The 27,454-nt window shown below is 33.1% G+C and overlaps 2 protein-coding genes across 2 annotated transcripts; both read left to right on the forward strand.

The window, feature by feature from the left end:
* Window positions 1-1,082: 1,082 nt before the first annotated feature.
* On the forward strand, window positions 1,083-6,191 carry LOC130443363 (uncharacterized). The gene is made up of 2 exons (XM_056777936.1): window positions 1,083-1,539; window positions 2,794-6,191. Exons 1-2 carry the CDS (start codon window positions 1,083-1,085, stop codon window positions 6,189-6,191), a joined length of 3,855 nt encoding a protein of 1,284 aa, XP_056633914.1.
* A 2,320-nt stretch (window positions 6,192-8,511) lies between these two features.
* LOC130442769 (segmentation protein Runt-like) lies at window positions 8,512-25,551 on the forward strand. Its single transcript, XM_056777121.1, has 3 exons — window positions 8,512-9,038; window positions 20,437-20,604; window positions 21,389-25,551. The coding sequence occupies exons 1-3, from the start codon at window positions 8,588-8,590 to the stop codon at window positions 21,937-21,939; spliced, it is 1,170 nt and encodes a 389-aa protein (XP_056633099.1). The 5' UTR covers window positions 8,512-8,587; the 3' UTR covers window positions 21,940-25,551.
* The last annotated feature ends 1,903 nt before the right edge of the window (window positions 25,552-27,454 follow it).

The raw sequence follows: 27,454 nt of genomic DNA on the forward strand, positions 1-27,454 counted from the left end.
CTAACACCAGATTCATAAACTCAGTTTTTTTGGCAATTTTCTTAGTGTCGGTTGATGGCAAAATATTTATTTTGGTGTTCACATCATCCACAAGAAAGTCGCGTAAATTAATTGCTTCAATTTTCAGTCGGTATTTGTCTCTATAAGCAGCTGCTTTGAAATCCCACAAACACTCATGAGTTTTGCATTCTTCAATAAATTTTACTGTGGTTTCGCATGATTACATTTTCAAAACGAAAAACCAAAACGAATTGGAAGGAAAATGAAACATAATTAAATGATTAACTGATTGTATTCCGCATTTATAGTGTTATGAAATGCAAATTTTTAATATCTAGTACTTATGCAGCTTTTTCCCGTAAGTTTGTACATTTTAATACATTATTCCAGTACTTTGTGTACTTAAAATTTCATCTTCAACAATTGATTTCATATTAAAATTTTTCTTGCACAGAAACTATAACACGGCTGCAGGTAGATCACCCAAAAAGATACAGATCACTTTTTGGTGGCAATTTTAAAGACATGATCTACACAAAGTTCTTATTTTTAGTACTTTTTGTAATTGTTATTCAGCATTGTTCACGCCAGAATTAATTCAAAACTCATGAAAACTGGCAACGCTGTCCGACCAACCGACTACTGAGCGAATGGAAGAAATGAGATAATATAATAAGTTCTGTTGTTAAAGCTATGTAAAAATTTTCTTACAAATAAATGTTAATGTGAACGTGTTAATAATAACTATAATACAAAAAATGGTCCTTCGAGCCGGATTATAAACAAAACCAGTGAAAATTCGCAATAAACAATATATTATTAACAACTATAACCCAAAAACAATTTACCACGTGCTGCAAGCAACTATCAACGAGTGCAAAGTGATCGACCAAACAAGTAGTCGATACAATATCACGGCGACCAGACATCAACTCAACTGGCCGACTAGTTCAATTGCAAGAATCAGGCAGTTCGACCGAAATCAGAGTGAGTTTGTTCCAAATTATTTATTTCCGAATTTTTCTTTCCATTTGCGATTTCAAAGCTTCTCTGTTTGTGCTTGAACAATTTGACAATATAAAATGGCAGAACTTGGCAAACTAATAAAGAAAAGAGGTGTAATTAAAGCTCAGTTAACTATTTTCACAAAAGCGGTAAATGAATTTGCAACTATATCTAATTTAAGCCAAACAGAAGTTACAAAATTAAAAGATAGGTTACGTGATGCCGAAAATTATCTTGACGAATTCAAATCATATCAATTAGAAATAGAGTTACAGGATGATATAAATTTAGATGAGCAATTAATCGAACGAGAGAGATTTGAAAATTCATATTATGATGCAATCGCTGTTGCTAAAAACATTTTACAAAGCTACAATAATCACGATAATGATACAAATCTTAGCGTGATTTCAGACAAAGCTTGTTGTAAAAACGAGGGTATAAAGCTTCCGGATATATCACTTCCTAAATTCAGTGGAAACTTTGAAGATTGGTTAGAATTCAGGGACACATATAAAAGCCTTATTCATGATAGTAAAAAATTAGATAATATTCAAAAATTTTATTACTTGCGAAGTGCACTAGGAGGAACAGCAGCGGCGTCCATTTCCAAAATCAAATATACGGCCGACAATTATGAAGTGGCATGGGCCACAATTTCAAAAAGATTTGACAATACTAAAAAATTAATATATGAACATATTAGAGCTATTTTTTCATTAGAAAATATACAAAAACCGACAGCTGAAAAACTACAAAATTTAGCTGACGATATTCACAAACATTTGGGATCTATTGAACAATTGGGGCAAAATATAACTAATTGGGATCCTCTACTAATTTTTTGGATTACTAATAAATTAGATACTAGCTCAAATCTTGAATGGGAAAGGGAAAATAGAGATCAGGAAGAATTGCCAAAGTTAGATAAATTCCTACAATTTTTACAAAAACGTTCCAATTTTCTTAATATGTTAGAATCAAAGAACAGTCTCAGTTTAAATAAATCAGATTCAAAATTTAGTAATGAGGAAAATAAATTCAATAAACAAAGTAGAGTAAGGTCATTGACCTCAAGTACATATACATGCTCCTATTGCAAGAAAGAGCATTCAATATATCGTTGTGCAGAGTTTCTCGGATTAACAATAACACAAAAAAAAGATTTTGTCAAAAAATCAAATCTTTGCCATAACTGTTTGCGTTCGGGTCACTCTGTCAAACAGTGTAAATTAGGGCCTTGCAAAGTGTGTAAAGCTTGGCACAATACAATTTTGCATGAAAAACTCGAGATAGCGGACAACGCGAGCTCAAGTTCCGCAGCACTAAGCAGTGGCGTAGTGGTACCAGCGGCGGGGCAGGTGCTATTATCTACCGCCTGTTTACTCATTTCAGACAATTTCAATAATTTTCACAAAGCAAGAGCGTTATTAGATTGTGGTTCTCAAACTTCCTTTATAACGGAGGATTTGCAAAAGCGTTTGAATATTGCGACACATAAAACAGATCTTTCAATTTTCGGAATTTCAAACAATATTTCAAAGGTCAGTAAAAGGTGTAAGGTTTCATTTAAATCTATACATACCAATTTTAAAGCGCATGGCAATTGTTATATTCTAAAAGAGATTACAAGTGTGATGCCGTGTTGTCGAATCAACACGCAATCTTGGGCGATTCCAGGTGATCTAAAGCTAGCTGATCCACAATTCAATATTCCCGGACCAGTAGACATGCTCATTGGCGCGGACCTATTTTGGACAATTTTAAGCAATAACAAAATTTCGTTAGGAAAAAATATGCCGCTATTAATTGATACAGTGCTAGGTTGGGTTGTATCTGGGCAAATAAGTACTAACAACGTTGAAAAGGCTTCTTGTAATTTAAGTATAAACCAGGAATTATTAAATTCAATAGCCAAATTTTGGGAAATCGAGGAAATATCTAGCACGCGACAACTTTCTCCAGATGAACAATTTTGCGAGGACAATTTCATCAAAACTACTACCAGAGACGCGAACGGACGTTTTACAGTCACTATACCTTTGAAGCAACAACCTTCTAGTTTAGGTGAGTCGAAAGCTCAAGCCGAAAAACGTTTCTATGCATTAGAACGAAAATTCAGGAGAGATCCAATGCTGCACAGCAGATATATACAATTTATGAACGAGTATAAAGAGCTAGGCCATATGACAATTTGTAACGGCAATGATTCAAGCTTCGAATATTTCATGCCGCATCACGGAGTTTTGAGAGAAGAGAGTTTGACCACAAAACTACGGGTAGTTTTCGATGCATCAGCGCCCTCTAGCAACGGTCTATCCTTCAACAATATTCAAGTCATTGGACCCGTTTTACAAGACGATTTACTATCAATAGTCTTAAGGTTTAGGAAATATAACTATGTAGTTTCGGCAGACATAGTTAAAATGTACCGGCAAATTTCAATAACGCCCGAGCAAAGGCATTTGCAAAAAATTGTATGGCGCGAAAATCCGAGTGATAACCTGGAAGTCTACCAGCTAAATACCGTTACATACGGGCAAGCCTCTGCCAGTTATCTTGCAATACGCTGTTTAGCTAAACTCGCTGAGGATATTCAAGAAATGAACCCGGAAATAGCCGAAATCATTAAGCACGACTTTTATGTAGATGACCTGTTAACAGGTGCACCTACACTTGAGCATGCGCAATACATATGTAAAGCGATAAGTGACACTCTTAAATCGGGATGTTTCGCACTCCGAAAATGGTGCTCTAACGACACCAACGCGCTCAAAAATATAAGTTCAAATGATTTAAAATCCGATATACTAGAATTTGCGCATGATGGCAAAACAAAAACATTAGGCTTGATATGGGTTTGCAATAACGACAAGCTTCAATATAAAATTCATACCAATCCTATAGGTACAAAGGTCACAAAACGCACAATTTTATCTACTATATCAAAAATATTCGACATCCTTGGTTTACTAAGCCCATGTACTATTATCGCAAAAATGATAATGCAAAAATTATGGGAAAATAAATTAGCTTGGGATGACGCTATTCCAAAAGCTATATCTGAAAATTGGGTAAGGTTGGAGAAGGAGCTTCTTATTTTGAACGATCTTGAGTTAAACAGACAAGCTATTTGCAAGAATGCTGTTGAATTACAACTGCATGGTTTCGCTGACGCTTCGGAAAAGGCTTACGGAGCCTGTGTTTATTTGAGAAGTATTGATTCCGATCAAAAGGTTCATGTATCCCTGTTATGCGCCAAAGCAAAGGTGGCACCTATAAAAACAATACCAATCCCGCGGTTGGAATTATGCGCAGCATTGCTTCTAGCCCGCCTAACAGATAAAGCTAAAACTGCTTTGAAAATTCAATTCAAATCTTTCACACTTTGGTCGGACTCAACTATAACTCTAGCTTGGGTACGCACAAGCCCGAATCTGCTAAAAACATTCACGGCCCATAGAGTGGCAGAAATTCAGTCTCTCACTAAACACGCCGATTGGAGGCACATCCCCACCCACGATAATCCAGCAGATATTGCTTCAAGGGGAATATATCCTAGTCAAATTTTAAACTCTGATTTGTGGTGGCGCGGCCCTACTTGGCTAGCTAAGGACCCAAGTTTTTGGCCCAATGACAAGCTGGAGGTGCTTCATGATTTACCTGAACTTAAATCCAGTCTTCTGACCAATGTTGCGCCCCCTACTCTGATTTTTCCCTTTGAACGTTTTTCAAATTTCTCAAGAATGCAACGAACAATGGCATACATTTTACGATTTAAGGATAATTGTCTTCAGAGAAATCGCAGAAGAGGCGGTTCTCTTACAGTACAGGAGTTAAGTGATTCTCTAAAATGTCTCATTCGAATTTGTCAATCTCAATCGTATTCTACCGAAATTGAAACATTGAAAAATAACAAGCCTTTGAGCTCCCATAGTAATCTATTAAGTCTTAGTCCCTTTCTAGAACCCGATGGTTTGCTACGCGTAGGAGGGCGACTAAAACATTCAAATTACTCCTTTGACAAAAGGCATCCAATTTTGATCAATTCAAAGCATCATTTTTCAAAGCTACTATTTTTACAAGAACATGAACGCCTATTGCATGGCGGCCCTCAGCTGCTCTTAAGCACTATAAGAGAAAATTACTGGGTTATATCCGGTAGAAATCTTGCACGAAAGACTGTTAAGAATTGTGTGAAATGCTTCAAATTCAATGCTAAAACCATACAGCCAATTATGGCCAACTTACCGCGCGATAGAACTAATCCTTCTAGTGCATTTTCAATAGTGGGAGTTGATTACGCGGGGCCATTTATGATTAACGATAAGAAAGGTAGAGGTTGTCGTTTAAGTAAATGTTATATTGGCGTATTTATTTGTTTATCAACTAAAGCAGTCCATTTGGAATTGATTTCTAGCCTTTCTTCAGAATCATTTATTCAAGCGCTATATCGTTTTGTCTCTAGACGAGGCAAACCATCAAAAATATTGTCCGACAATGGAACAAGCTTCGTCGGGGCACAGCGAGAGCTAAAGGATTTTCTAAAACATGGCAGCAACACTATAATCGAGAAATGTAGCTCTCAGAATATAGAGTGGAGTTTTATACCACCCTACTCTCCTCATTTCGGAGGTTTGTGGGAAGCAGCTGTCAAAAGCGTAAAGCATCATTTAAGGCGCGTTTTGACCCAAGTTCATTTATCATTTGAAGAATTTGCCACAGTTCTCGCACAAATCGAGGCGATTTTGAATTCGCGTCCTTTATGCCCACTGAGCTCTGATCCCAACGATTTTGGACCTCTTACCCCAGCTCACTTCTTGATTGGAAGACCAATAATTGCAGCACCTGATCAAGATGTCACCGACATAAAAATGAATCGACTTTCCAGATTTCAGCTCGTACAACAATTAGCACAGCACTTCTGGAACAGATGGAAATCTGAGTACATTGCGGAGCTCCAAAGACGCACCAAATGGAAGTCCAACCAAGGCCATCTAGTAGAAGATTCTCTCGTTTTAGTGAAAGGCGAGAACACTATGCCCACTCAGTGGTTATTAGGTAGAATCAGCAAGCTCCATAGAGGCCCTGACGGTATCGCTAGGGTCGCTTCTATAAGAACTCCCTCTGGAGAAATCATCAAAAGAAGCTTTCAAAAAATCTGCCCCCTTCCAGTTGACCTTTGAAAGCCATCCTTATGCTTTCAACGCGGGGAGTATGTTCACGCCAGAATTAATTCAAAACTCATGAAAACTGGCAACGCTGTCCGACCAACCGACTACTGAGCGAATGGAAGAAATGAGATAATATAATAAGTTCTGTTGTTAAAGCTATGTAAAAATTTTCTTACAAATAAATGTTAATGTGAACGTGTTAATAATAACTATAATACAAGCATTTATCAACGATTAAGCTCTCACTCGAATTTTGCACTAAAGTTTGGTAGTATAAAAACTGCAAACCTCAGTAACATATCAATGACACTCATCATGTAAATTAATAATAATAAGTTGAAAAAACTGGTCTACTAGGGTAGAAAAAATCACATCATATGACAACGACCCGATTAAATCAATCAGTTTGCGAACAATATTAAACGTGATCCGGATTAGTTTCAGATTGTGACCAGGTTAACGGAAAAGTCCTAATGCAACACTATTTTGTCAAAGATATTTACTCTTCAGCTGCTCCAATTGTATATAGCCAATTTAAAGCCCAGAGTCATGGTATAAAATTGTTCAATTGTAATTGTGCCTCCTTTTAATAGGTAACTGAAGTTACGTTTTCCCATGACACGGATAGACTTAAGTTTGCATATCGAATATTTTCTACCAAAGTGAATCCCCATGATTCCACTCATTCTGAATTTTAATATCAACATCTTAGTGATGGATCCCTGACTCATTCATTATCATGAATACTAATTTTGCTACGCAATGGTTAATTACCTTAAATCTGGCAGTAGATGAAGAAACAGAACTTGATGCTACGTCTAGTCCAGGAAAATATTTTTCAAAACAGTTGGCTCAGATATCAGTTGATAAATCATATATGCAGAAGAAAGTTGTTCCAGACAATAATATGCAGTTTATGAGTAATTTGAAGGATTGTTTGCTGATTCAACAATTGCTAAAAGTCATAGATTTTTTCAATGATTAATGGGAACTTGAGAAATAATGAATTAAAGACAGAAGGACTCTAATTAACTTGAAAAAATCGTATCAATAACAATATTAAAGAAAAAAGTTTTGGCGGAAATACTTATCTTTTGATATTAACAAACCAACAAACAATTAGTATTTTTATAATTGCCAGGTTCTCTCCGTAACATTGGTGAACCAACTGGAAGGTATACGTTATCTTCGGTATAAGACAATTATACAACTTGCTGGGAACAAATGTAGTACCCACTTTTTATCTTTCTAAAATGATGAAGATATGTAATTTCTCAAGAATCTACGATGGGTCTTTTTAATATTGAAAATATAAACAAACGGACCGTTTTATCAAATTCCATATGGATCAAAATTGATGTATAATATAATTTGGTTGAAGTAAAAAAGGGGACGAGTATTTCAGCTATTAGGTTTAAGGAAGATGGGTTGGTACATTTATAAACATTCGTTTCTGGGTATATGGAAAAGTCACAAATTGTTGAATAGTGTAATAGTTACGGCGTACCTATGAGCAACGGGTCCGTGGGTCGGCTGGTCCAACAATGTGTGCTGTACCAGCTTTTGAAATTTCTCAAATATTCAGAAATTGCGATGATTCATTTAGGTATCACTAAAAGTTTGAAAATAAGCAAAGCAATTAGATTTTTCAAGCCTCTGAATACACCAAAAATGCAGAAATTCATTTGGGAGCGATTTTCCGCATTCTGTGAAAGTATCGAATACCATTAAAGCAATCGAAAATAATCGATTATAACTCATCACTTGTAAATTGACGTAAAACTTAAAAAACTAGTAATAAAATACATTTTCAGTATTAGTATTGTATTAAAATTAATTATTTTCAAATAAGTAACACGATCCTAAATCACATTATGGCAGAAAATCCTACAAAAGTGAAACAATTCAACACTAATACCCTTAGCAAACATCCAACGGATTTGCAATAATACGTCCCTGCTTAGTGTTAACCCGAAATTCTATCTTCTTTCATCACAAATATCTATCCTTCTCTTATACATAAATCGCACACATCTCACTTTCATTCACTAGCGGCAAATATTTTTTTCTCCCTCCACGAGTAGTCAACAAGATTTTTACTTCTCTCTGTCTACCGTGCAACAAATTGCTTTATGCGTCTCTCTTCGTTTGTGTATTATAAAAGTTCACTGAAACGCATAGACATCCCCTATCTCTCTCCGACCTGGCCGGTTGTCGTTACGTCTCTTTACCGGTCTAGCTATTTAAAAACTACCCTCCTTTAGAACGTAGTGGGAGGGGGTGATTCACGAAAAGCGTTAATATTCCCGTTCTGAAAAAGTTTTCGAGATTCAGTGTGACTCTTACTCTTGGGTAGCAAGCGTTGGTACTTTCAAGATTTTGTATATAGCGGGCTCGCAAATAGTGTGATGCATTTGCCAAATAATAATAACAGTTTATCAAAAATGACGGATATGTATGCTTCGTTACAAGAAAGTCTTCAAGAATATCACGGGGAATTAGTTCAAACAGGTAGCCCGGCTATTTTGTGTAGTGTTTTACCGAATCACTGGCGTTCGAATAAAAGTTTACCGATTGCGTTTAAAGTCGTAGCTCTAGACGATATTCCTGACGGTACTTTAGTGACTTTGAAAGCTGGAAATGATGAAAATTATTGTGCAGAACTAAGAAATTCCACTACTGTTATGAAAAATCAAGTTGCAAAGTTCAACGATTTGAGATTTGTAGGTAGATCCGGTAGAGGAAAGAGTTTTACGGTAACTATTACTATTAGCTCTGCACCTTATTACCAAACAGCTACTTATTCGAAAGCTATTAAAGTGACCGTGGACGGACCAAGGGAACCTCGAACAAAATCAAGTGAGTCTTTAAAGAAATATTTTGGATAATTTGATCATTTCCAATGGGAGCTAACATTTATGAACATTGTACACCGTCATTTAAATAGAAATTTATTGAACAAGTTACAAAATGCAATTTACAGGAGTTTTTCAAAAATATTTCTTAGTTTAATATCTCTATAACTAGTTCGTTGACACTATACACATAAACACATGTAAATATTCATCAGTTTCTGTGATGTTACATAAATGTGCCATGTGTTAAGTTCTTTGCTCTCTTATTATTAGGGAAAACAATTTCCACGTGACCTACAAGAATTTTTTCAACAATATCAAAGTTAATGTTCGCAATTCTAATACAAAACAATTGTTACTTAACGAATGAACTTACAAGATACTTGATTATTCAAAATTTAAAATTTTTATATGATGAATTTTCGTGCTCGAAACTAGGTTTAGTTACTGAGTTGAAGTTTGTTATTGAAAACAAATGATAATTAGTAGATTTTAGGTGTAGGAGAAAAAAATAATTTAATATTTACAAGAGAAATACTTTATTTAACAAAAACCGTTTTGAATTACGCGCAGATTTATGTTGTTGACAATAATTGAATAAAACCATTTAATCAATGAACTACATTCAAAATTTTGTTGTTTATAAGTTCCAAAGGAAATTGACTAACGTTTTTTCGTCACCACAACAAACAATTTACCTCTACCTTTTCCTTTTTTTTTGAGATAACGAACCCAATACCTCTTTATACCTACTTTTGCTTCGTCAATTTTGAGTGAATTCGTAATATCACGAAACAATTTTGATTTCAATTTTGAGGTACGGAAACATCTTAAGTTACAGGAAATCCTTATAAGAAGCACCAGCTTCCACGTGAAAATGAATATTTTTGATTCTGCTGAGAATCAAAGTTGTATGTATTCGATCTTTGAGCTTTCAGTAACTTATGGAATTATGATGCACAAAATTTTCGTAGTTTCAGTTCATTGTCTGGTTTTGAGATAAACTTTTACACATTTTTATTTTGGTTTCTCATGCAAATAGTAATAAACATCAGTCGTAGGACTTCTGAATCCTGAATTGTCTACTTGTAAATTATGTACTTTACTTTTAGACAATTTGTTTCTACTATATAACTGCCAAGGCACACAAATTTCGATTTTCGAGAATACGTATTAGCTTTTCGTCTAAAATGACACTTCTTGTAATTAACACGTGCAATTTGTCTACAGCTTCTTATTTTTACGTTCATATAATTTCCTTCCTATGTTATAGTTTCTTAGAAATGTTTTTTACTAAGCTACTACTACCTAATTTCTGGAGCAGTTTGTGATATTCAATTTTCGTAGTTTCAGTTCATTGTCTGGTTTTGAGATAAACTTTTACACATTTTTATTTTGGTTTCTCATGCAAATAGTAATAAACATCAGTCGTAGGACTTCTGAATCCTGAATTGTCTACTTGTAAATTATGTACTTCACTTTTAGACAATTTGTTTCTACTATATAACTGCCAAGGCACACAAATTTCGATTTTCGAAAATACGTATTAACTTTTCGTCTAAAATGACACTTCTTGTAATTAACACGTGCAATTTGTCACAACTTCTTATTTTTACGTTCATATAATTTCCTTCCTATGTTATAGTTTCTTAGAAATGTTTTTTACTAAGCTACTACTACCTAATTTCTGGAGCAGTTTGTGATATTCAATTTCCGTAGCTTCAGTTCATTGTCTGGTTTTGAGATAAACTTTTACACATTTTTATTTTGGTTTCTCATGCAAATAGTAATAAACATCAGTCGTAGGACTTCTGAATCCTGAATTGTCTACTTGTAAATTATGTACTTCACTTTTAGACAATTTGTTTCTACTATATAACTGCCAAGGCACACAAATTTCGATTTTCGAAAATACGTATTAACTTTTCGTCTAAAATGACACTTCTTGTAATTAACACGTGCAATTTGTCACAACTTCTTATTTTTACGTTCATATAATTTCCTTCCTATGTTATAGTTTCTTAGAAATGTTTTTTACTAAGCTACTACTACCTAATTTCTGGAGCAGTTTGTGATATTCAATTTCCGTAGCTTCAGTTCATTGTCTGGTTTTGAGATAAACTTTTACACATTTTTATTTTGGTTTCTCATGCAAATAGTAATAAACATCAGTCGTAGGACTTCTGAATCCTGAATTGTCTACTTGTAAATTATGTACTTCACTTTTAGACAATTTGTTTCTACTATATAACTGCCAAGGCACACAAATTTCGATTTTCGAAAATACGTATTAACTTTTCGTCTAAAATGACACTTCTTGTAATTAACACGTGCAATTTGTCACAACTTCTTATTTTTACGTTCATATAATTTCCTTCCTATGTTATAGTTTCTTAGAAATGTTTTTTACTAAGCTACTACTACCTAATTTCTGGAGCAGTTTGTGATATTCAATTTCCGTAGCTTCAGTTCATTGTCTGGTTTTGAGATAAACTTTTACACATTTTTATTTTGGTTTCTCATGCAAATAGTAATAAACATCAGTCGTAGGACTTCTGAATCCTGAATTGTCTACTTGTAAATTATGTACTTCACTTTTAGACAATTTGTTTCTACTATATAACTGCCAAGGCACACAAATTTCGATTTTCGAAAATACGTATTAACTTTTCGTCTAAAATGACACTTCTTGTAATTAACACGTGCAATTTGTCACAACTTCTTATTTTTACGTTCATATAATTTCCTTCCTATGTTATAGTTTCTTAGAAATGTTTTTTACTAAGCTACTACTACCTAATTTCTGGAGCAGTTTGTGATATTCAATTTCCGTAGCTTCAGTTCATTGTCTGGTTTTGAGATAAACTTTTACACATTTTTATTTTGGTTTCTCATGCAAATAGTAATAAACATCAGTCGTAGGACTTCTGAATCCTGAATTGTCTACTTGTAAATTATGTACTTCACTTTTAGACAATTTGTTTCTACTATATAACTGCCAAGGCACACAAATTTCGATTTTCGAAAATACGTATTAACTTTTCGTCTAAAATGACACTTCTTGTAATTAACACGTGCAATTTGTCACAACTTCTTATTTTTACGTTCATATAATTTCCTTCCTATGTTATAGTTTCTTAGAAATGTTTTTTACTAAGCTACTACTACCTAATTTCTGGAGCAGTTTGTGATATTCAATTTCCGTAGCTTCAGTTCATTGTCTGGTTTTGAGATAAACTTTTACACATTTTTATTTTGGTTTCTCATGCAAATAGTAATAAACATCAGTCGTAGGACTTCTGAATCCTGAATTGTCTACTTGTAAATTATGTACTTCACTTTTAGACAATTTGTTTCTACTATATAACTGCCAAGGCACACAAATTTCGATTTTCGAAAATACGTATTAACTTTTCGTCTAAAATGACACTTCTTGTAATTAACACGTGCAATTTGTCACAACTTCTTATTTTTACGTTCATATAATTTCCTTCCTATGTTATAGTTTCTTAGAAATGTTTTTTACTAAGCTACTACTACCTAATTTCTGGAGCAGTTTGTGATATTCAATTTCCGTAGCTTCAGTTCATTGTCTGGTTTTGAGATAAACTTTTACACATTTTTATTTTGGTTTCTCATGCAAATAGTAATAAACATCAGTCGTAGGACTTCTGAATCCTGAATTGTCTACTTGTAAATTATGTACTTCACTTTTAGACAATTTGTTTCTACTATATAACTGCCAAGGCACACAAATTTCGATTTTCGAAAATACGTATTAACTTTTCGTCTAAAATGACACTTCTTGTAATTAACACGTGCAATTTGTCACAACTTCTTATTTTTACGTTCATATAATTTCCTTCCTATGTTATAGTTTCTTAGAAATGTTTTTTACTAAGCTACTACTACCTAATTTCTGGAGCAGTTTGTGATATTCAATTTCCGTAGCTTCAGTTCATTGTCTGGTTTTGAGATAAACTTTTACACATTTTTATTTTGGTTTCTCATGCAAATAGTAATAAACATCAGTCGTAGGACTTCTGAATCCTGAATTGTCTACTTGTAAATTATGTACTTCACTTTTAGACAATTTGTTTCTACTATATAACTGCCAAGGCACACAAATTTCGATTTTCGAAAATACGTATTAACTTTTCGTCTAAAATGACACTTCTTGTAATTAACACGTGCAATTTGTCACAACTTCTTATTTTTACGTTCATATAATTTCCTTCCTATGTTATAGTTTCTTAGAAATGTTTTTTACTAAGCTACTACTACCTAATTTCTGGAGCAGTTTGTGATATTCAATTTCCGTAGCTTCAGTTCATTGTCTGGTTTTGAGATAAACTTTTACACATTTTTATTTTGGTTTCTCATGCAAATAGTAATAAACATCAGTCGTAGGACTTCTGAATCCTGAATTGTCTACTTGTAAATTATGTACTTCACTTTTAGACAATTTGTTTCTACTATATAACTGCCAAGGCACACAAATTTCGATTTTCGAAAATACGTATTAACTTTTCGTCTAAAATGACACTTCTTGTAATTAACACGTGCAATTTGTCACAACTTCTTATTTTTACGTTCATATAATTTCCTTCCTATGTTATAGTTTCTTAGAAATGTTTTTTACTAAGCTACTACTACCTAATTTCTGGAGCAGTTTGTGATATTCAATTTCCGTAGCTTCAGTTCATTGTCTGGTTTTGAGATAAACTTTTACACATTTTTATTTTGGTTTCTCATGCAAATAGTAATAAACATCAGTCGTAGGACTTCTGAATCCTGAATTGTCTACTTGTAAATTATGTACTTCACTTTTAGACAATTTGTTTCTACTATATAACTGCCAAGGCACACAAATTTCGATTTTCGAAAATACGTATTAACTTTTCGTCTAAAATGACACTTCTTGTAATTAACACGTGCAATTTGTCACAACTTCTTATTTTTACGTTCATATAATTTCCTTCCTATGTTATAGTTTCTTAGAAATGTTTTTTACTAAGCTACTACTACCTAATTTCTGGAGCAGTTTGTGATATTCAATTTCCGTAGCTTCAGTTCATTGTCTGGTTTTGAGATAAACTTTTACACATTTTTATTTTGGTTTCTCATGCAAATAGTAATAAACATCAGTCGTAGGACTTCTGAATCCTGAATTGTCTACTTGTAAATTATGTACTTCACTTTTAGACAATTTGTTTCTACTATATAACTGCCAAGGCACACAAATTTCGATTTTCGAAAATACGTATTAACTTTTCGTCTAAAATGACACTTCTTGTAATTAACACGTGCAATTTGTCACAACTTCTTATTTTTACGTTCATATAATTTCCTTCCTATGTTATAGTTTCTTAGAAATGTTTTTTACTAAGCTACTACTACCTAATTTCTGGAGCAGTTTGTGATATTCAATTTCCGTAGCTTCAGTTCATTGTCTGGTTTTGAGATAAACTTTTACACATTTTTATTTTGGTTTCTCAAGCAATAGTAATAAACATCAGTCTTAGGACTTCAGAATCCTGAATTGTCTACTTGTAAATTATGTACATTACTTTTAGACGATTTGTTTCTACTTTATAACTGCCAAGGCACACAAATTTCGATTTTCGAAAATACGTATTAACTTTTCGTCTTGATTCCACGATGTCAGAAACAGTTACGAAGGATTATATGTAGAAAGTCATTTTTTTTCCATTTAAAGTCATGAATCTGTAAAAACTATTTATTTTTTTTAATTTTCGTATTTTTTTTATAAATCCGCCGTAAAATGGAACATTTTGAGACGAAGATCATTAAAATCCATCCATTTTTCGATTTTCTAGAGCCAAAAAACCAGGTGACCGCGAAAGTGTATAATTACCTTGATTCATTTTTATGGAGAATGAACTATCAACAGATTAATAAAATAAATGTTGTATACCTGCAAAATATTCCAAATTGTTCTGCAATGTCTATGAACTAAATTCAATTAACGCAATACTCCATTACAAGCTAATTATAATAAGATTCAATTGTCTCAGATTTATTACCACTGAATGTTGATAAGCAATTATTAATTAAAAAACCGCATTTGTGAAGATTCCTGCTCAAATTATTATCCAACTTTAGACATAAACAATAACATAATAATTTCAATGATTCAACTAGTTCCTTGATATGTCCTACGTTAGTCAAAAAATAATTCTCTAAAGTAATATAAGATTCATTCTTAATGATCTAAAATATGTAAAAGTTGTTGGAAAGGTAGTTAGTCAATGAAATTCACTTTTATTTTGTATACCAAACTTCGAAATTCAATATGGTTAATGACTATAATTTGTTGAAAAATAATTTGAGGCAAGATTTTAAATGGAAATCCATAGGCATGTGTAATAGTAATTCCTTCCAAATATTGAAAACTGACAATGTCATGGTGCTGAGCTGGACATGGATTCATGTTAACTTTTGTTTTATGAAACATTCCTGAGACGAATAGTAAACTTGTCGATGTCGAAGTAGATATTTAATTGATCTGCTGCAAGAACAATTATGACTAATAATAAAGAAAATAAATCACCTTAATGTGTTGCATTTAAAATGTAATTTCCTATGATATTTAGTAAAAAATAAAAAAGAGACAATTACCATTTAGCTAACGAAAATATAAATACCCAACATTGAAAAAGTAGTTAAGAAAAGCTTAAACGGAATCATATGAATGATGCTATAAATATGTTAAGCTTAATACGACATCTGGATTTATTTTTAAGTACACAAGGATCCGATTAAAAAATTTTTTCTAAAATGAATTAGTTAAAGAATACTAATCCACCTAGAAAAATGTTATGACTTGAAGGTAATCTTATATATTTATAAGTATGTTTAAGTGTGTTTGCTTTGGGTGCAAAGTATCATAAAAACTATTGTATCATAACGTAACCATAAGGGAAAGTCCTGCTTTCAAACTAACTTGTCACTCTTCTGTAAATCTCCCAATAACTACATTCAAAAACAATCAAAAGGGGTTTCGACTAAAAATTTTAGGATTTTTTATTACTCAAGTCCTGGCTTCTATATCTTCGTGACATCTCCCAATTTTTCATTTATTTGCTTCACAGCCATCATCTCATTTTATTTTGACATTTTTTCTGTACATTGGATCAAATAACAAAAGCTAATTTATAGAATATTGTCATTTTCTACTCATATACTTTACGTTCCTGTAAATAAGCATTTTCAAGAATTTCCGTACGAAAGACTTTCGGTAATATTTTGAATGATAGGCTACTACTCCGTGAGTCGGTGATTCCATTAGTCCTGGGGGTTAAGGAAACCGTTGTTTTTGTTACTTTTCTGTATTATCTGATGGAAGTTCACGTGCAACATATATTTCTTATCCTTCTGCATAAGGTTAGCATTTGAAGACGAGGGTAGCCGTGGAAAAAAGCAACTGTTGTGGTTCAAAAAAATTCGAGACTGGACCGGAGTAATCAGACAATTTTTTCGCTTGGTAGAGGTCCGTACAGCCTTTGCCACATGAAAAAACAAGAATTTGAAGATATGGATACAATTGGAGGTCTGTTCTGTTGTTTTCAACAAAGAGCAAGAAAAATATGACGAAAACATTCATATAACAAATCAAAATCTTGTTGATGTGTGATAGAAATGGCGAGTAAACACAATATATATCGAGGACCATTCTTATAGCTGCTATCACAGAATAACTAGTGGTACATCCTATTTGCTATCAAATATGAATTTGTACGCACTATGATCTAATAAGATTTCAAGGTTGTAAGTAAAGAAATAAAGAAAAAATGGGCAGGGTATCGCGTGGTGATGACGCATGTCCTAGTATGTCTTGTATTTTAGTTACGTTTCGCTCAAATCAAATATAATACACACATTATTTCATACAAAACGTTTACTTACAGTTCTTGAGTCAATGAACACACATCGACGTTTCACGAGGATTAGACTGGCTTCAAGCTTTCACATTTTTAAAACTCCTTTTACAAAAGTGCGTTGATTTAGGTGATGATTACTTTGAGCACGAAAATAAAAAACAATCTCCTTGTATCTCAAAATACATAGGGTCATCTATGTATATATTTAATTACCATTTGGAACGATAACTTCTTCATTTGTTTTAAATGTCCATCCTATATACTACAAGACAAGCAATCTCTAATTGTATCCATATATGTGTCACACATTCTACAGCATTCTCAGTGCCGGATTAACCTAGGGGCTTGGGGGGGCTATAGCCCCGGGCCCCAGGTCCAAGAGGGCCCCATCATTTGGAAATCATTCTGTATTTTTGTGTTGATGCCACAAATCTAAAGTATTGATACTATTTTGTGAATTTTTCCGGGTTTCCAAATTCCTTAAGGGGGCCCCGTCATTATTTTAGCCCCGGGCCTTATAAATCTTAATCCGGTCCTGAGCATTCTATTCATTTCAATGTCTCTTCGAACCTTCGGTTTGGCGTTCCTCATTCTATTTTATAATATCAATCAAATTTGTAATCGTGTTACTTTGGTTGCTCAGCTTGAAAAGTACTTTGGGATGGAATTTTTTAAAAACACTTTTATTTGAAAGATGCTTGAAATATATAGATATGTGATTATTTGCTATTATTGTTATTATTTATAATGAACAGGTTATTGTCGACAATTTATTACGTATTATAAGTATATAAGTTACCTCAAGAATATTTTAATGTCATTATAAGTTGTCTACGTCGTGAGAATAGGTACATCATTCAGACTGTTAACTAAAAGAAATCCCGGTTGTAAAATCCGTAAATCCACAAACAAAAAATAAATCTCTCCAAATGTGCGACATATGCTCCAATAAACCAAATTTAAATATTTTGAATCAAACATAAAATGAACATTTCATTGGCTAAGCCATTTAATATGAAATGCCGACAAACCTTAGTCGTGGCATTAAAATTTTTATATGTTTACTGGAGAAACATATGTTTATGCATTGTTTTGGTTGTTTATCAAACATTAAAAGATGTTAAACTGTCGTTTAAAACGTATTATTGGTTTTTTGGCTGGTTTTCAAAGAGAGAGTCGTGTAGGTATTTTTATTTTTAGACAATACTTTCTGAACTGTTTGAAAGCTGAATAGAACTTTTAATTAGTGAATGTTTTTGATATCAACAAAATAGCTTATTATTTAAAATATTTCAGAATATATACCCATTGTCCTCTTCTTAATTTTATCACTATCTTATATATTAAAAGAATTGATGATTTCCATTCCGAGTCCGTTCGGGCGTTCTACCCAACCAATTTGCTTAATTTTTTTTCAACGAAAGTTATTGATGCACAGATCAGCCATCAACCATCGGATTTCATCCAATTTTCACCATTCTCAAGTTATACTCAAATGCGATTTCCCCCTGTACATTACTTAAGGGAGTTTTTCACATACAAACGTTCTATCCTCAATATCTCAGATTCTATTCAAGATAGAGACTTCGTTTTGGTTTAAGAACACTCGCTGAAACAGCTTCTTTCTTTTGAATTTTTGAACACTTTAATCGGTTGAGTTGGAGAGGAGTTACGCGCGGACATTCAATGTGGAGTTATGGATTTTTGTAGGTTTTTGACAATTTTTCTACATTCAAAGATCTATATCTCAGATTCTAATATAGCTACAGAGTTCGTTTTGGTTTAAGAACACTCGCTGAAACACCTTCTTTCTTTTGAGTTTTTGAGCACTTAAATCGGTTGAGTTGGAGAGGAGCTAGACGCGGACATTCAATGTGGAGTTATGGATTTTTGTAGGTGGTTTTGGCAATTTTTCTACATTCGAAGATCTATATCTCAGGTTCTAATATAGCTACAGAGTTCGTTTTGATTTAAGAACACTCGGTGAAATACCTCCTTTCAATTGAGTTTTTCAACACTTAAATCGCTTGAGTTGGAGAGGAGCTAGGCGCGGACATTCAATGTGGAGTTATGGATTTTTGTAGGTGGTTTTGGCAATTTTTCTACATTCGAAGATCTATATCTCAGGTTCTAATATAGCTACAGAGTTCGTTTTGGTTTAAGAACACTCGCTGAAACACCTTCTTTCTTTTGAGTTTTTGAGCACTTAAATCGGTTGAGTTGGAGAGGAGCTAGACGCGGACATTCAATGTGGAGTTATGGATTTTTGTAGGTGGTTTTGGCAATTTTTCTACATTCGAAGATCTATATCTCAGGTTCTAATATAGCTACAGAGTTCGTTTTGATTTAAGAACACTCGGTGAAATACCTCCTTTCAATTGAGTTTTTCAACACTTAAATCGCTTGAGTTGGAGAGGAGCTAGGCGCGGACATTCAATGTGGAGTTATGGATTTTTGTAGGTTTTTGGCAATTTTTCTACGTTCAAAGATCTATATCTCAGATTCTAATATAGCTACAGAGTTCGTTTTGGTTTAAGAACACTCGCTGAAACACCTTCTTTCTTTTGAGTTTTTGAATACTCAAATCGGTTGAGTTGGAGAGGAGTTACGCGCGGACATTCAATGTGGAGTTATGGATTTTTGTTGGTTTTTGGCAATTTTTCTACATTCAAAGATCTATATCTCAGGCTCTAATATAGCTACAGAGTTCGTTCTTTTCTATTATAATGATTTCTGATACTTATTTAATGGATTCGATGCGAGCGAAGCCGCGGGTAAAAGCTAGTAAATATTACAAATAATTCAAGCACTCTGCATACGTTGATTGAAAGTAGATAAGTTGCAACTCATTTTTTCATTGTCTAATAAATAACAAAATAACTGATAAGGATTCTAAATAAAAGTTGCAGTCGTTAGAAGTAAAGAGTATTAAAAAATTGTTCGTGCCAAAAAGGAGTCGGTTGAGAAGCACATGGAGATAATCAAATCAATGAGGATAACGAAATGACGTCCAAAACGTATCATGAATAGTATACACGGGATACAAAGACCTAAAGCGTTATTGTTACATTCCATCCAAAGGGACTTATACATCAAATTTGTCCATTTCTTCCTGTTTTCCACTCACCAATGGTGTTTACAATTTGTTTTGTCTCTTTATGTAGTTTTCTCCTTTAAATTTTCCCTCGTTTTCCATTTTACCCCAGCATTCCGGCGTTTCTGATCTGTGCATCAATACCTTTCATTGAAGAAAAAAATTAAGCAAATCGGTTGGGTAGAACGCCTGAACGGACTCGGAATGGAAATCATCAATTTTTTTAATACATAAGATAAAAACATTTTGTTTGAAAACCTCACCAAGGTTGAATCACTTTTTAAATAGATTTTATAACGTGAATATCATTTTTGACTTTTCCAAAAAACAGTTCCAATATCTACTATAGAAACACGATCATAATGCATCAACATGTTATGTAATCTCATTTTTTTTTGTTACAGACTTCCAATACGGTTACGGTATGCCTGGTTTACCTGGTGGCTTTAATCCTTTCTTATTAAATCCTGGATGGCTAGACGCAGCTTATATGACGTATGCCTTCCCAGATTACCTAAGAAGAACTGCCAGTATACCCCAGCAAAATAATATTAATACGTCTCTAGTGAAAGGTGAGATATAAGTATATTATATAAAACTTGACTAGTTTCTAATACATAGAATAATTTTTGGAAAAAACAACATGAAACAAAACAAATATTTTGTGAGCACATCTAGCGATTGAAGGGAAATTAATAGATAATCGAGTTTTCACGATATCTTTCATACTCGGAGGGATGTACTAGAATATTATCCCTATACAAATAAATGTTTTAGATAGCTAAAATCAGATTCATTTCAGTGATGAATATGTTGGACATTTAGCCCTAGGAATTTTCCTATGATTATCTGAGTTACAAATTGTTTTTTTTTTCGATTTTCTTTCCTGTTCCTCAGTGTCCAACATTGTTTTCTCTACAACTGAGGAAGTCTTTCGAATATCAATGCTATTGTCTCTTTGCTTTATTTTGCTATGGGTGTTTCTCGTTTAGACTAACAGCTCTCTCTCCTTTTTGGAAATAATGATCCGGAATCTTGAATTATTCTTAAAACACTACCTTTTTCTAGCCAATGCTCTAGTTTTATCTCTTACAATTCCAAGAAACATAATATTCTAACCCTTCAAACTAGTCAAACAAGTTTTCAATATTCAAGATTCATTCTGCGGACAGCCTCTAGCCAAACATGACCGATTTAGTAACTTGAAAGTATCATAGAAGGCATTCTTGACCATTTTCCACAGTTTTTCTAGATTTTTTCTGTTAACCATTAAAATTTAGCAATGAGAATGATTTTTTGCCGCGCTTGGAGTCGAATATAACGTCCTGCGACTATAAGACCACATTTTTTTTACAGGTTCACCATTGGCTCCAAATGTACAGCCTCCTCATGATTTCTTCATACCTCCTCCAGCAAGTTCAACAGGACATTTCCACACTGGTTCAAATTTTCTACCTGCTGCGTTACCTCATTATTCACCAGATATTAACAAACTACCCAATTTCGAAATGCCTTTACGACCTGTGATATCCGGCCCGTTAGATCAGTTGAATTTAAGGATATCACCAGTTTCCAATAGTCAGTCGATTAGTCCTCATTTATTGAGTGCTCAAGAAACTAAAATTCATTCGACAATGGAACACAGTTCTTCTTCATCGGACGATTCTGAAAACGAAGATATAGATGTGGTTAAATCTGCGTTTGTACCTATCAAATCAGCCAGTACGCTTTTACAAGAAATCCAACATCCCGACTCAACTGTACAGGACAAAGACACGGTAAAGGATGAAACGCAAACAGATAGTTCAAAATTAGTTAAAAGCTCACCTGTCAGTATAAATCCGTCTACTACTAAATTAAATTCTTCGGTTGTAAATAATATCAAAGCTGTTTGGAGACCATATTAATAATAGTGATTCATTATTTATTTATTTTTAATTTAAATGTACTGAATCTAACATTTATATTTAGCTGTATTAGCTCGGAAAGGTTAATTTTTGATCGTTTACAACATGACCATTATCAAATTTCATTCTCTCAAGCTCTAGTAATATACTAAAATCATTTGGGAAATCGAAATATTATAGTCTGTCCGATTAGTGAGTGAAGGATTAAATCCTCTGGAAACTAAGTGTTACCGGAGATATTTTCAAGTCAAATTATCATTGAGAGCAGGAAATTGAAATGAAAAATTCATATTATCAATGGAGCAACAATATTATGAAAAGTAAGTTTATTTCCGTTGCTTTGCATTCAAGTATAATTGGTTCGAAAGTTAAACGAATAGACATTGAACCAGATCCCTTTCTAATATTGAGCAATCTTTTTAAATAAGGAAACAGATATAGTCCAATCGGACAGATTGAACAATCGGAAAGTCACTCCGAAAGCTACAAATTGCACTTATCCAGAAATTCGAATTTCGAGTGTTCTTAGTAAAATTTGTCCACGAAAAAAATTTTTTGTTTGTCGCGTTTATATTTAAAACGATGCGGAATATCAGCAAAAAACTTTAGATGTTGCAGAACCTTAATTCTACTATCGAAATATGTCATCACACGTGCGAAACCCTTGTTGGTTGTTATATATTTTTTGATATAACTTTATATTTGTTCCAATGAATGTGAAGATTTTTTCAAATATGGAATTAAGACAAATATATTTTCACTAATATACCACGCAGTACAAAACAGTTAATACTTGAATCGTTAAAGTATTAGTTCGGCCAGCTGACATGGAAAGTAGCTGATATAGAAGTTGAAGATCTTCAAGAAATTTTCGTTAAATTCCGTGTCGTTTCCGGCATAAACGCAAAAATTTGGCTTGTACAATCGTAATTCAAATTCCTTAGCTTGATATTTCTGATATTTGTAACGATTACCTATTCAGAATGTTTTTTGATCCTTGAGGAAATTTTTGTCTTCAATTCGAGTAGATATTTCAAACATTGGTATTCCATTAAAAGGGGTAAAAAGTAGCCACCCTTACTGTACTCATTACCAATTAAATATTTTTGAGAATAAGTGTTGTAAAATGAAAATATTACTCAAAATTCCGGTTTATATTGAAACAGTTCTCAGTCCGACAAGTTTTTATACAACCAATAGATTTGACTGGAAAATAAACTCAATTAAGTATAATTTGGTATTTTAATCGGATTGTTTATCAACAAGTATATATTTAAGACATATTAGTGAATAAACAAGGAACTCAAGTGATATTTTTATTCTACAAAATATGATTGATATTATATAAGGTATAAAATGCTGACACTACTCCCTTATAATGTAAAAAACTTCGATAATTGAAGGTTAAAAAATGTTTATTGGAAAGGTCTATTACAATTTCGTACAGATATGAATTTTGTTATATAAACTAGGATATAACGCAAAGCTTGAAATACATTTTTATTATAATTTTTCAAATGAGACATTATCAGCTAAGTACATAATGTTTAATTCAGAGATTGTCAATCAGATTTTGCCTTTTTGGCATAAATCAAATAATTACTGCATTTTTTTATTTAGAAAATTAAATTGTATCAATATAAAATATCAGTTGCCATTAGCTTTCGTACAAAAAATTATAGAAAAATATTCTCTATATGTCAAATGGCAAGAATATTTCTGATTAGTATTAATGTTCGTGGTAAAAATATTGCAAATATACGAAATTGAGGGATATTGACAAAGTAATAAACTCTTTGTGATTAAATAATGCACGCGGTATATAATACAGTCGAACTCCAATAATTAGAACTGCAAGGGACCGTAGCAAAAGTTCGAATTATCGAGGTGTTCGAATTATCGGAGTTGTGCACATTTACATACATATATGTATGCATTTCGATGCATCTTTCCATTTTATAAATAAATAAATAAATAAATATGTTATGGGTACATAACATGTTCATTTATTTATTTATTTACGGCTATCTTCGAGTTCTTCTTCACGCCCTTTTCAACTTCTCTTATGACAGCAACTTTTTCTGCTAAAGTCAGAGTTTTGTACATTCTTTTAGCAGAATCACACATCATGAAATAAACGTAAACGGCAACACGAAGCAAAACTTTTAGAAACTGGCTCCGAAACGCACTCAATGGAAAACCAATTGAGAATGTCGGCTCTGACAGTTTTAACTTTACTTTATAAGAGGGTGGTGGTAGCCATCAGCGGCGCGAGAGCATCTCTTCTCACCATCTAAATACGCACCTTCTTAAAAGTCGTCAGGTATCAATAAAACTCTGGCTCCCTTTTTTCAGAAAAAATCAGTCACCACGTTTGCTCTTTACTCTACTTTGTCTCTCTCCAATTCGCTCCCTCTCTCTTTCTCTACAGTTTGAAGGTGCAATGAAATCCGTCCCGTGAACTCGTCGTTTTTAACTGCACCTTCAAACTGTACCATCAATAATAAAATCGTCGCACCGGTTTTTGGGGAAAACCCAGCAGCTCTTATTCTCTTTTCAGTCGTTTCATACATTCGTCCTCTAATTGCAGTTCGAACTAGAAAACTATTTAGGAATGCTTTCTTAGCTCTACCAGTAATAAAATCGTCGCGCCGGTTTTTGGGAAAAACCAGCCGCCGTCTGCAGTTCACCCATATTTCACACTTACAAAATATCGTCGTCTTACCTAGAATCTGAAGATTCGAATTTTTCAATTTTTTTCAACACTAACAGTTCGAATTTTTTAATACATATGTACATACATAATTTATACAAGAAAAATTCGAATTTTTCATTTATTCGAACATCAAAAATTCGAACTTTTCAATTATTTAAACGCCAAAAATTCGAATTTTTCGGTAATTTTAACACAGAAAATACGAATTTTTTTGATAATTCGAACTTCAAAAGTTCGTTAGTATAGGAATGTCAAGGGACCGACGCAAAAGTTCGAATTAACGAGGAATTCGAATTATCGGTGTTCGAATTATCGGAGTTCGACTGTAGTACAAATAATATCTATGTTTGAGCGAGTAATTAGAAATTCACTTCATAGTCACCAAAACAATTTTCAAAATTCCATCATCTATGTTCTGGCGTTTTTTGGATGAATATACAATTTTCGGATGCATTTTGCATTTAAAAAGTTTGTTTTCGTAAAGTTCACACGCGGAAAAATTTCCAGGTTTCTTGCCAACTAAAACTTTACAGTCCTCAACAAATATTTGGTGTCATTTCCAAAAAAAACCTTCAGATTTGATTATCTCATACAATTTATTTTCTAAACATCTAACTATCATATGAATAAATGTGAACGGCAGTAATTTTTGATTTATAAATTTAAAACTAGTTGCAATATTTTATTAGATCAATGTATATATTATTTATTTGTATATAAACGAGTGTATATATTGTATAAAAGATGTGTTATAGTTTGAGAGATTTTAAAAAAAGATGATGATGTACTGCAATTGTGATAGCAGAATAATTGATAGTTATTTAGGTATTTTTGTACAAGTATTACTGGCATTCTTTTATGAATCCTCTATTATAGTGAATAAATGAGTTTTTATTGACTTTGTGTTTTGAAATTATTTACCCTTTATCGATTCCAATTATAGTTCTCTTGAAAATGTACGACGATGTACAAATTTATTATTAGTCAGTCGAGTAATTAGAGAACGTGAGCCATAGATCGAGAGCAATGATTTACAAAAATTGGTATTCTTTGAATCAAAATCCAGACTGTTTTCAGCATTTTAATTGTCATTTTAATCATATGATTTCAAAGAATTGAACAAAAGAAACGGAAGGAGACTTACTTACAGTTAATTTTAAAATGCATGATAGCGCAGTTTCATTGTAAAGTTATAATTGCCCTACATGGGTACCCAACTAAAAATTTTTGTGAGGCAATTCCGTAACCTGGTAAGGTATAGGTCAGGATAACTTGATGAGGATGTAACGCAGATCCGTAATGAGGTACTGATCAGGTTTACCTTATATGGTCCTTATCAGAATTACCTTCTATTTGTATAGGAGTTTACACAAACTAAAGTTATTTATACGAATACTCTATTGATCATAGAAACATATCTACCAATAATTTCGTTTAAAAAATTTTCACATTTTTATATAAACCAAAAAAAAAGTCATAAACACTTCTCTTCCAAAAATTCAAATTATAAATAATTCTCATACCCATAAAACAGTAATTTTGATGCATTACTTGCTTCGACCCCTAAGTTCCCCTAACCCTTAGTTTGAGGGTGATAAAATGTCATATTTGGCCAATCCTTTTGTATGGTGTGAAGACGTGGTCCCTGGAAGTAAAATCCTTGAACAGAATAGAAGCAATGGAAATGTGGCTGTTGAGCAGACTTCTACGGATCCCATGGACCAAGCACATGACGAATGAAGTACTGAGGAGAGCGGAAATGGAGAGAGAACTAATCGCGGTAGTTAAACAACGGAAAGTATCTTATTTGAGACGCATCCTGCGAGGACCGAGATATTCAACTCTCAAGCTCATACTGACGGGAAAGTTCGACGAATAGAGAGGACCAGGGCGTAAACAACATTCCTGGCTACGGGATATAAGAGACTGGTGTGGCATTTAGGGAGCGGCAACAATTTTTCGTTGTGTAGGGTGCTTTCAGATAATAGATTAGAAGTGTATGGTACTTAAAGAAGAAGAAACTTGTTTCGACAAACCCTTTCATAAAGTCAGTAGTTTGTTCTATAATATACAAAATTTCAATGTTGAAGACAAATTTTCCCTATTTATATCAACCATAACTTTAAGAAACATTGGGAGAACTGCAAATTTTATCTCTTTGTCCCCTGTATCAGGGCCATCTCCAGCAAACCCCTTATCCTATCTGAAAATTATCCAACGAATCTCTCTCTAAGCGAGTCACGCTATGCCCATATTTCCAAAGCGATGGCTCGGTCATAACACACATCTATAAATACCATAATAATCTTGAGATAATAAAAAAATTATTGGTAGTATCAATATATCATTGTTTATTTAGGTTACTTTCCACGTTTTCTATACATTTGAATGAAATGAATAGGTGTATAATGTATCAAAAACCCACCCATTCCTATAAGATTTTTCACATTTTTTTTGCAATTATTATGCCATACAACTGGATATAAAACAATGAGAGATATAAATATATATTGCGAATATAACTATATTCAGCAATTTATATTTGCAAAGGATTTAGATCTGGTTTATATTGATATCAACTCCTCTTTATATTACTTTTGACCTGCCACTCTTGGAGAACAGCCAAATAAATAAGCAATAAAACGAATGATTTGATAATAAAAATATTCGGGAAGAATTGACACAAATTTCTTGAAACAATATTATTTTTCCAGTAAGGTATGAAATGATCAGTTAGACCTGACGAAAAATAATTTATTTTCAATAGGATCGATCTAATGTGGACCTCGTCAGGATAAC

The sequence above is a fragment of the Diorhabda sublineata genome, chromosome 4 (assembly GCF_026230105.1).
Source record: "Diorhabda sublineata isolate icDioSubl1.1 chromosome 4, icDioSubl1.1, whole genome shotgun sequence".
Taxonomy (NCBI): domain Eukaryota; kingdom Metazoa; phylum Arthropoda; class Insecta; order Coleoptera; family Chrysomelidae; genus Diorhabda; species Diorhabda sublineata.